The 11,911-nt window shown below is 48.2% G+C and overlaps 1 protein-coding gene across 1 annotated transcript; it reads right to left on the bottom strand.

The window, feature by feature from the left end:
- Window positions 1–5,724: 5,724 nt before the first annotated feature.
- LOC128276127 (uncharacterized) lies at window positions 5,725–6,196 on the bottom strand (the record flags this gene model as incomplete). Its single annotated transcript, XM_053014596.1, has 1 exon — window positions 5,725–6,196. A coding segment is annotated over exon 1 (391 nt), but the record flags the coding sequence as incomplete, so codon positions are not given.
- Window positions 6,197–11,911: the final 5,715 nt, after the last annotated feature.

Genomic DNA, 11,911 nt, shown 5'->3' with positions numbered 1-11,911 from the left:
GCAGACACGTTGTTAGCATTTCAGCTACAATATTACTTGCGCCACGCTTCAATCAACTGCCAGCAGTGACGGGAATCTGTTTAGTCGGATGGCTAGACGGCAGGTTTTATTACCGGTTTCACCGCCGCCCGACACAATATTTACCCAAACACCTTCGCCCGGGCGCTGCTCAGCTGTGGGAGGGCGCGAGGGAGGGCGATTATATTATTTACCATCTCGAAACCGAGACAAGAAACAGATCACTTTTGTGCGCTCCGAGGAAAAGAAAAATCTAATTTCTGCACCAAACGCCTGCGGCTCGCAGATTAATTCGTGGAACGAAACCGATCACCGTCATCGATCACCAGCATGGCGTTCAGCAACAGCCAACAGCCGAGGATTTAGCGGGACGACACAAACAACAGTGCCTCGAAACACTTGTCCGGGGTCCGGCTCCTTGCGCGAACCGGGATGCACGAGATCGAGACGCGTCCGGCTCCGACACGAACCAATAACTTACTGACTGACAACGACGACTGACTGACGCCATCCACGGCTGGACCGAACCGGGCCGCTGATCGTGCGGGGGGGTGAGCGAGAGATCGCTTTGGTGTGCTTACCTTTTCTGGCCAGCATCTCGAGTGCGATCGCATCCCGACGGTGCCGGTGCCGGTGCCGTCCATTGGCCGCCGGGGGTCTCTCGGGCGCCACTGGTTCGGGCGGCGACACCGCCGCGGTCGGAGGATCATGGGGATGCTGATCATCGGTTGACGAGCGAACGAGCAGCCGGACAACTGCTCGAGTGCACCATTCCAACGCGGCCGAACCGGGAGCACGTCCACACATTGGCGACCGCCAGCGATCGCTGGCCCGTTTGAACTGTGCTCACCACCCGGCCGGTGCTGGCCGCCGATCCCGAGCACCGGACCCCGAACGGATCCTACCAGCACCACCAGCAGCATCGGCGTTTCACTCGCCGTTCGGCAACGTATCAGTGGCCAGAAAATACACCTGACAAAAAAGGCAACCCGACGAGCTGACCCCCCGGGACGGTTTGACAAGTTGGGTTTCTAATTGGCCACCGAGCGTCGATGGCGGGTGTCTCTCGCGACACACTAAGTAGCAATATTCCTTTCCGTTTCCTCACCGTTACCACCACTATTGCAGTGGACCGGTAGCGGATCACGGATCGAGCCGCGAGCCGTGGAAAACAAATGATCCGCAAGCGGAAAAACACATGTTGTTTGTTTGGGTTTTCTTGCAGCATGGACCGAACTGCGGCAGTCATTTGTAATGTCTATTGTTTTGTTCACGTTATGATGCGGTGCTTGGGTGACTCACGGCAACATTATTGACAGTATCAATCCACAAACACTGGCCCACGTGCTCGATAGTAGACCCTTTGAGCTGTCGTCCATTAGAACCTCAACTTAACAGCCGACAACAACTTCCTAATGATTTTTACTACCTTTTATGATAAGAATTATTGTAAAAGATTGACACAATTTTACGTTAAATTTGACACCTTATTATAAATGTTTAATTTTTTGGAAGGAAACAGTTTGGCGAAGCAATGTGAAAACGTTTCCACATATTGATTAATTTAGTTAACAATTACAATGCAACGAACATTTTGAATATTTACACAATGAGAAAAGGATAGCAAGAAAAGTTACCAAATAAAATTGAGTAATAATTCTATCTCTAAATTTAAGTGAGTTTTGTGAATACTTTTTGCAAGTTGCTCTAAGAAACATGGATACAAATTGTGGATCTAACATTCCATTGAAATATTTTGTTCTAGGTCGTTTTAATGTTCTTTGCCTCGCGAAGCTGTCACAGAAAGAAAGTATCGTGGACCTCATGAGGATTTTGTCACCAACATCGACCGGTCGACGGTACGGCCCCCCTCTAGTCAGGACCCCCGTTTTCAACACCCAATCATTAACGGCGGTCGGCCCGTCACCGAGGTTTCTGTTGTCAACAGTGAGCCCCGTGTCTTCATTAATCAATCGTTTAGCAATTGAGTTGTTTTGCTAACACGCGGCCACTTTCGGCTTACTGTAGAAGGGGGCGCACTGGATGGTAGGAAAACATACCCATGTCGACCCCAAAAGTTGGTCGCCCGTAGCCAACAGCCAGACGATTTCCCGGCTGGCTTCCCGGCACGACGGGGCAAATCTGGTGCAAAATATGTGTTTTAAAGCCAAAATGAGCCGCTCCAATGTGTGTGTGTGTGGGGACGGGACCGATAGCCAACCGATGCGCCAGTAAGTATCCGAGGGTGGGGGTCAATGTTTATGTAACGCCATTTATATGGATGTTTTGTGGGTAAACAGTCGTCCGAGCGAGACAGTGGCGCGAGGAGGTCAAAAAAATAAAACCATTCCTTTCACGGTGTTTGTCCGGTCGGAGTGTTTGTTTATCTGCGTGCCAGCAAAATGGATTAGATAGTTAGACAAATTTACTCGCTCACTGTTTCATGTTCGCCTCGCCGGGACGGAAGCGGTGAATAATTGAGCAGGGTCTTTAAGAGGCGCGAAACCAGATGCGGGCGAAGGGTGTTGGTTGGTCGGAGCAAAAAAAAAATTGGGCCCACGTCCGGTCCCGAGTCCCGACTTTCGGTAGCAATTTTGCAAAAAAAAATACCCGAAATGGCGGAACGCTGACAAGGTCAAAGCGATTAAATAAATAGAAGGCTTCTTGAAGACTGCGACCCATGAGTTCAAGACACCCAACCCGTCACGATAAATACAGGGTGCGATTGAAAAGTAATGAGCCTTTTTTTTTAAGCAGTTTTATTAAACCTTTTGGCTTACACAACTAATATTCTTCAAAATAGGACCCTTGAGCGTCAATACACCGCTGGTAGCGGTCCTTCCACTGCAGGAAACATTTTTTAAACTCATCCGCCGGAGTCGCGTTCAATTCGGCTGTCATAGCTTTTTGGATCGCCTCGATGGAGTCGAAACGCCTTCCCTTCAGCTTCCTTTTCCGGGGGGGGACAGGTCTGGGCTATAGGGAGGGTGGGGGAGCACCGGAACCCCCATCTTAGCCAGTGCAGAGGGGCAGAGGAAGGCGGTGTGCGCCGGCGCATTGTCGTGATGAAGGGTCCAATTGTTGACGAGGTCGGGCCGAACCCGGGCGACGCGGTTTTTCAGCCGAAGGAGCACTTCTTTGTAAAATGCCGCGTTTACAGTGCTTCCTTGAGGTATAAACTCCTTGTGGACGATGCCTCGAGAGTCAAAAAAGATGATCAGCATGGTTTTCACCTTGGATTTCGACATGCGCGCCTTCCAGATCGCTGTTCGTCTTCGACGTCCTCCCGGCCTTCCTTGAACAACTTGTGCCACCGTTTTACCTGGGCACTGGACAGAGATTGGTCCCCGTAAGCCTCCTTGAGTAGCCCAATGGTTTCGGTACTCGTTTTGTTCAGCTTTACGCAAAATTTGATCGAGTAACGTTGATCCAACGATCGCTGCATTTTCGCCACTGCAAAATCCTAACACACTTTTAAAACAGCTTTCACGCGCGGAGCGATGTTGACTGCACCGCTGTTGCCAGTGAACTGAAACCGGTTTCCCGTGGAAGGGGAAGGTTCAACCTACATTTTCCCCCACCAGCCGATTCGGTTGGTCGCTTGCCGGACGCTCCGCGCGGGAAGGCTCATTACTTTTCAATCGCACCCTGTACTTGAATGCCGGATTAATTTTTGAAATATAGTTAAAAAATTTCAAATGAAGGCACACCTTTTTTACAACCTTTGCAGGGTTACGTTCAAAGATTTTGGAAGTAAGATTTATTGCTCACCAGCTGATATAATGACAAGAACCTCTTGTTCTTCCTTTTTCGCTGAAAACGTCACAATCGGAATGCGCGATGAAATGAAGAATTCAATCAACATCGCCCCGTCGAGTGGCATGTTGCGCTGTTTTGTTAGGGCTCTTTAGCGTGTCACAACAGTCGCGGCCAGCTCGCGGACAGAATTTATCAGCATCAGCATGTCGCACTACGATCGGCAGCGTCACGAGCCCACAATCACAAGTGCTCCAATCAGCGGCCCATCAACGGACTAGCAACGGATGCGCTGCCACATCAACCGTCAACTTTTCCACCGACCTGTGTGTTCATCGTTCCGAAATCCTTTTCTTCCCCGTCGGTGGCACGGCGGCCGGTGTTTGATTTCTCGCTCCACAGAACCGGGCGGCGTGTGCCCAGCGCTCCTCTAATGAAGTGTGTCATCGATTTGCTCCTGAGCCGTTCTTGTAATCGTCACGCGTCGGCTGCCATCAAGAGAAGTATAAACGCTCTTGAAGCGCACCGATGGAAGCACACCACCACGAGGCACCCGGTGCCGGTGGGGTGTTGTGGCACTTCTTTCGAGCTCGATTTAACCCACTTTGAATGGATGCAAAAGAAATGACAGCAGTGGAAAAGTGGAAAAGGAAAAGTTTCCAATCAGCGCGAACGTTTGACTGATGGGGTGAAAAGCGCAAGTGCACGAGGCGAACAAAAAATCAAATTTTAAACCCGCCGCCGCCGGCCTACTTCGTTGAACGTTGAAATTATTTGTTGAAGAAATCTCAAGCACCAGGCGCCTCCATCGCTGCGTTTGTCGGTTGGGAGCGATTCGTTTATTAGGAAAGTTTGGTGATTTATGGAGCTTACCGCCCATCCTGGCACATCGCCGATGGTGCGGTGCGCTGTTCGGCCATCAATTTGACGAATGATTTTTCAGCCGTTCGGCGTTCCGGCAAAGTATATGGCGGAGTGTTGTTCTTGTCTATCTTTGGACACGCACGGGACGGGACGATGCTGTTGTGGAGAAGTGGCCGTTGAAGCCACTTTGAACAACGATGCGACGAACGATATTTACGACTTTAAACTCTAACCCATAACTCTTTTGGGCACTGATTCGAAACACCAAGCAGTTCGATAAACTAGACGAACAAGATGCTGTTGCAAGCACACATTTTCCAGTGAGGGGGTTTGCAATACATTATGAACCTATTTGTCTATTTCTGAGCTGTTTGTAAAGTTATTTCCACGTTTGACGCTAAAAACACCACGTTTATGTCTATGTAAATGGACAGTCAACGGTCAACGGTGAACACTATGCGCACTTATGGTGCAATAAATTGTTGGATAAATTTAAAACAATTTATGCTCATGGTTTTCATAATGGGGCACACTGTTAATTCGATTACATCCTTCGGTTTTTCGCAAAAAAAGCGACAGCCATCGATAATGCCCGTTCTGAATTTTATGGCTTAAAAGCATCGTCCAACGCGATAAACGTGCCATGCATCGGTTTCAGGAACTTACACAAACGAGCAGCAAAGATTAACAAACGGCACACCGTTTGCGTTCCATTATTTAACGCTTTAACCTATCACTTTCCAGTAACAAACACAAAAATGCTATATCTATAAAAAAAGCTCAAATTAATCCAATAAAAACAATTTAATTAGAGCCCGTTTGATGGCCGTTAATAAAATTTACGCAAATAAACACGATCGTTCCGTAAAATTGTCCATTCCCTCGATTGTTGGTGTAATAAAGTATCGATTCAAGAGTGAACGTTGTACGTTGCAATAATTACGTTGCAGGTCCAAAGTAGTCTCAATACCGAGGAACAACGACACGGTGTTCCGATCCGAACTATTGATGGATGTTATGGTTGCAAATGTTGACATTCCACAAAATTCAAACATCAAGATATTATGCCAAGTTTGATCGACTTACTGCTGCCGGCGTCCGGGTCCTCGCCGTCCAGTATGGTTTTGATGCGCTTGAAGAACTTCCGGTAGACGGATTTGCCCTCTCCCTTCCCGTCGCCCTTGCCATCCTTGTGCGAACTCTTCCGGCCATCGGGCCCAACCGAGGGCTTCTTCCGGCTCACGAGATTGGCACGCGTCGATTCACGCAGCACGATGTCGACGTTCGGCGTCGGAAGTGCTGACTGCTGCTGCTGCTGCGACTGTTGCTGACACTGTTGTAGCAGCGTGTGCGCCTGTAGCTCCTGGTGCTGCAGCGGTTGCGGAGCCGCTGCCGGTTCGCTGATTATTTCGATCGCTATTTGCTGCTGGTGCACCTGTTGCGATCGGGTGGACGATGGTTTTGCTACCGCCTCCATGGTGAACGCCCTCGGCCCAGGAGTTACGATGATATGCGTGTGATGGTGATGGTTGCAGCAGCAAAGCGAATCGCTTGGCGCCAGACGTTACAGTTGACTGGCTTTCTAGAACGGCACCGGCTGGCTGGTAGACACGTCGCACAGGATAGCGTATCTCGCCCGTTGGGTGACGTATCGTTCCGGATAGCGTATCCTCGAAATTCCTGGAAGCAAGCACACAAAAGGCCAAGTCAGTCCAACAGTGACACGATATCCCTTCGGTTTCATTATCGAACTATCAAGTTGTGTCGCTGCTGAAAAGTGAACGAACAATTTTAATTGTTCGAACCCGAAAGTTGGAGAACCGCACCCCAGAGGCCACAGGAAGATGATTTTGAAGACAAAGTTTCCGACCGATCGATTGGCCCAACTCAGACAATGCACGCCGAACCCGGGGATGCTTACGGATGTCGCTGCTCTCGACTCCATCAAGCTAGGACCGCCAATAAATCTGCATAGATGAGAAGCTCTACAGGCCAAACTTTTTCTCTCTATCTCTTTTTTTTCTTCCTACACTTTTCCATGTGGAAAGCGACCACCAGTGACCAACGTGAAAGTTTTCCCCGTGCGCGACGCGGTGGTGAAAAAGCTGACCATAGTTTGCCCCACAATTTGGGTTGACTTTTGTGAACCCACCACTTGCACTAAGCCTCCCTCTCTGGTGGGTGACCAATGCTCAGCCTCCGGCCCGATGGAAGAAGACAAACAAAACGGATTATCGTAATCAACCAGCCAGGACCAGTGACATAATTTTCTTAAGCGTACGCCCAAACTGCGAGCCCCAAATGGGTGCGGCATGGCGTGGATGCGAAACTGGTGACCTTTTGGAACTATTATTTGCGATGTGACCATCGACAATGGCTAATGTTTGTTTGGACTGTGGCGACGTGAATGATGTCGGCTGGTGTGCTTGTGACAGGAAGCAAAACATGGATCGTGCTCGCCACTAGATAGTGCTAATGTTATGAAAACATGATTCAAGTCCAGCACTCGTTCTAGACCGAAAGGCTAATTAAATCAAAACAGCGCATATCAACGAACGTTGTGTTTGGCTATCCGGTTGGATTCGTTGATATGATACCCCCCAAAAACTAACTTTAGTTTGAAGTGAATATTAAATCTAGTTCGGTTTAATCGAATAATAAATCACCAGACACTACGGTAGACACTATATTGTGTCAGAGAAAAAGTTCTAAAAGGTCAATTTGAGGAGCTTGTGGTAAATTATTTGTAGAAAACATAATTCATGACGTGATAAAACACAATCAGGTTCTTTGCTAATGTTATTAACGCCCAACAAATGAGTGGTTTGTTATTAAATGTTTCCTTTTCCCAAGGATCATAACATTTTTTTATAAATTCCGCCTTTTTCATACGATATTCTCATTACAACAAAATAAAAGTAAAATATTATTTAAAAAGACCACCAACCCACACTAATCCACGCTTCATTTAAGCTATTTTCATTTCGCCATTCGCTGAGTTCTGTGAAAGGATGTAAAACAACGAGCTCTCGGGTTCATAACCTTCTCGACTCCAGCAAACATAACAGGTACATTTTGCGGGCAACAGTACCGTCACTGGATTCCGTATCATTAGTTTCAATTTGTGCTGCCTTGATAAATGTTATCATTGCTTGGGCTGGTGTACTGGTAACCCGGAAACGACGCCATTGAGCTGCCGGAGAACTGGATGTGAGCACCGGTTTAATAGCACACACTGAAAACAGCAGCGTGTGACTTGAAGCAGGTCCTTCGTTCACTTTCAAGATGGGATGTAAAATAATGGCACTCTCAAGAACTCGGCAGGCTGTAAAACCTGCCACAGAGGCTCATAAAACCGGTGACTTGGTACAATAAAAATCCGTTACGAGCCGCGATCAGATTAACAAACCGCAAGTAAACCATCTCGAAGTGGCGAAGACATAGGCGGCTAGGCCCAAACCCAATTAAAGCCATTGAAAGCAGTCCCGCTAAGTGCATTTGCAAACGAAGTGCCGACGGAAAAGTGCCGCCTGACCCTAAGACACAACTAAACCGATTAGCTGGTAAACGCAAAACCAAACAATTTATCAACCCTGAAGATCGCCAAGTGTCCGCGGACAGCGACCGGCATCGTCAGGACTAGGCAACATAAAAAAGCGCACCGAGAAGCGCACCCCATCGGAAGGCGCACCCCATTATTAACGTCTAAATGACCGCAGCTAACTTCAGAAACGTCTCAACCATCCGCAGGGCACGAACTCCGTGGCCGCGGTGTGCCGCATACCCTCTTCTACGCCAACAAATAGCGCTCATCCGAGCGAGTACGGGGCGTGCGTTCCCTGTGCCGGGCATTAGGTTGTAATTATTTTAACGACTCCCGAGGACCGGTGAGAGTGGCGCTTGTGTGTTGGTGCGGGTCATTTACGCCGGCAGTCGTTAAATTGCCCGCATACGCACACCTGGGGGTCCACCAATCAGTGTCCTACCATCAGCGAGTGCGTGTCCTTGACCGGGCCTTGACATTTGGCTCGTGGTGCAAGCGCGTCAAGTCCCGATTGTCGTTTTGTATGCTAAGCAATTACTCCTACGCCGACGCCAGATGATGACCGCCGCCTGTGTGTGGGTGGCTCAAAGCCCTGTGCGCGCCACACCACAAAGTAGGATAGTGAAGTTATTTTTATCCTGTAAAAACTCCTTTGAAAAACGGGAAATACTTTCGGCCCAACGGCCAGGCGCCAGGTCGCCGGCTGACGACGAAGAACGACAACTCATTTATGGGCACTGGTCCTTATGGAGATCCGGGTCACTAAGCACCTAGGCAAAAGCACGACGCAAACACCTCTCTCCCTTTCTCTGCCACTCTTTCTCTGGGGAAAATGAGCGTAATCGCATGACGACCTCCTGTTTGCGTTCGGTCCGGGCGTGATCCTTAATTTTGTCGGCCATGCAGGGGAAAGATTCAATTTAGTTCCAATTTGCAATTTAATTCACATTAAAGAGTGCACACTCGGGAAGCCCGTGCCGTGTGGCCGGAGCACCGTGCACACAGGACACGGGACGCGCCATATAGGCGCCGCGTCCTCGGGAAGCCGACGGGTTGAGCGATGGTGTTTATGGTCGTGCCGTCGGTCGTGGTTTACAGCGGAACGGAAGTGAAGGAAATTTTAACGGGTTTTCATTAGCCTGTACGACGCCATGAATAAAAGATGGCCCGTTCGGATGGCTCCATGGGCCGTGTGCTGGACAACTTCTTGCGGGATCTTGGGGCTGGAGCTCTAGAGCCGCTAAGACAGCGGAAGAAGGAAACTGAAATCACTTAAAGCCACAAAGGAGGTGCACTCGTGAAGGGGTGGTGATAAATTAATGGACACGCCAGCACACTGTTGCATCCCGGTGCCGTTCATGCACCTCGGATGTGCTCGGACATGCGGATCCACCAAACCCAGAATCTCGACCACCTTCATCGGACCTAAATTCTATTTCAACGCGGTGGTCGGTTCGTGGAAAGATTTATACCATCTAACCGAACCGAAACCCATGAAGCCCCCGGTTCCGCCTTCAAAAACGCGCTTTCAAATGGTAACGTTGTTTATGGAAAATCCTGCAGGCCAAAATGTTTGCCATCTGAACCCACCGGGACTCGCCGGTAAAGACCAGCCGAACATCGGTTCGCTTTCAGGGAGCCGCCCGGAAACGGTGCGCTGTCCGTAGTTCGTGGATAAAGTGATTTCATCGCCCGTTCCACCGGGTTCCGGTTCCGGTGAGCGAACGCGGGACGCGGCAGCATCATAAATTAATTTGAATTTTCGAGACCAACTCGGGCAGGTGCCGGGCGTTCGGAATTCACCAAACCGGTGTTTTGGAGCCTTTTACCGATAAGGCTGGCGAGTTCGGTGAAATGCGGCGAACGAAGCGACGGAGACCATCGCAATTCGTTCTGCAATTGCAGTGAAGATTGCAATCTACTTTGTTACCACTTACGCGAGAGTTTAACTGGAAAAGGTTTCACTGGGAAGGCGAAATTGTGTGAGTGCGATTCTCGGTCCGGATACGGTCGTAACACCAGGATGACCAGAATGGGCGCGAGGCATGGGATAGCAGCGAATGAGTAATGACCATCGTTGGTCGATAGTGGAAGGAATGGAACGCTAAATGAGCATTAATCTACTTACGAGGAGTGAAAAAACGAAGTTATTTTTAAAACAAGTTTAACTGACTGTCCATCGCCTTTTCGGGTTGATATCGCCAGCCGAGACTTATGTTTGCTGTGATATTTCTTGTGCCAACTGCATCGAACTCGAAGCCAACTTTGCCTCGAAGACAATAAAACGGCGAGAGCTTTGGGTACACCATCACCTCGAAAAGCGTTGAACGAGACAAACTAATTTTAAATACAGATAGAAGGTCTTGAATGTAGTTCATTAAATATTAGGTGTATGCCCAGGCTTCTCTCGGATTCAGTTCAGCTCTGATATACATTCTTGTTCTCAAAAGGCAACACAATTTTGGTCTCAGTTCAAGGCGCCTTTGAATTTTCCAGCGAACCTTAAACATTTATACTCGAATACCATTTTGGCAGTAATCAACATGCAATCCCGTTTTTGTGTGACGTATCTAGCGAAGAAAGACTCGCTCTTCAACCGTGCTCGTTTGAATATTCATCTAAGCGCTTGTCAGTTTGATCATTCACTTTCTCGGCCCATGTAAAAATACGCCTTAATACCTTCTGATAAAAGTTTTTTAATTTGGATATTAGTGGAAAACTAAGATAAGGAACCAAGTGAAAAGGATCCCAAACGAATTTACACCCTTCACATCACAAGTAATGATAATTCTAAAAACTACCCTGATGTACAGGTGTTCCATCAGTCTGAGAAAAGAGCGAAAAGGACATCAATAAAACAAGCGTCCCAACAGAAATCCGAATTTGTTTTTCCAAGATTGGATACCTATGACTAGAATATGACTCATAATAGTCCTCCATAATGCCAATATGATGGAATTATGAGCATAACTGAAATGTTCGAATGCTTTCAATTTATAATTCGGTCCAGGCATTAGGTTTCTGTTCCTTTAATCTAGCCACTTAATCAGGTAATGGGCATCGAAGGTCCTTGTTATCTGCCCTAAATTATTTTCACAAGATGCCCTAATAACTGTAACATATGTGCATCGGATGATTTGAAATCGGTACTCAATAAAGCCTGCGATTGCACTTGAAAAATCCTGCGGTCTGATAAGCATTATCACTTTTATTTTAATGATTTGATGTTCAATTATTACTCCCTGTGTGGTCATACCAAAAGGCGCTCCAATAGATCAGTGTATTTCCCAACGGATTAATGATTACCAAATGTGGTCTATAATTATAATCGGACGAGTGACGAGTCAGAGCAGGCACAGTGGCATCGCTTTCTACCGAACACAATACCGAAAGCATCGGAACACAAAACAAACATCAATGCGAAGCGAAAAAATCCACATCAACATGTATTTGACATCCATAATTCCATAATTGGAACGCAAAAAGCCCGATCGTCAACAGCCGTGGCCGGCTTCTGGTGGCCCGAGAACGGGTGTTTGCTAATGTTTCATAAGCCCCCAGGCCACAACGTGCTGGCCAGCGCCTGTACCCTTTAGGGGCAGCGCCCAGACCACGACCTCATTCGATTACGTAAAGTGCAGTGCGTGCCAGGATAAACAAACTCGAGCCGCTCATGCGAGCTGCTCATGTGTGCTTGATGTCGTTTTATCAGCGGCCCCAAGCCGTGGC

The sequence above is a fragment of the Anopheles cruzii genome, unplaced genomic scaffold, assembly GCF_943734635.1.
Source record: "Anopheles cruzii unplaced genomic scaffold, idAnoCruzAS_RS32_06 scaffold00576_ctg1, whole genome shotgun sequence".
In the NCBI taxonomy this organism is placed as follows: Eukaryota; Metazoa; Arthropoda; class Insecta; order Diptera; family Culicidae; genus Anopheles; species Anopheles cruzii.
This window is presented reverse-complemented; position numbering and strand designations above follow the sequence as displayed.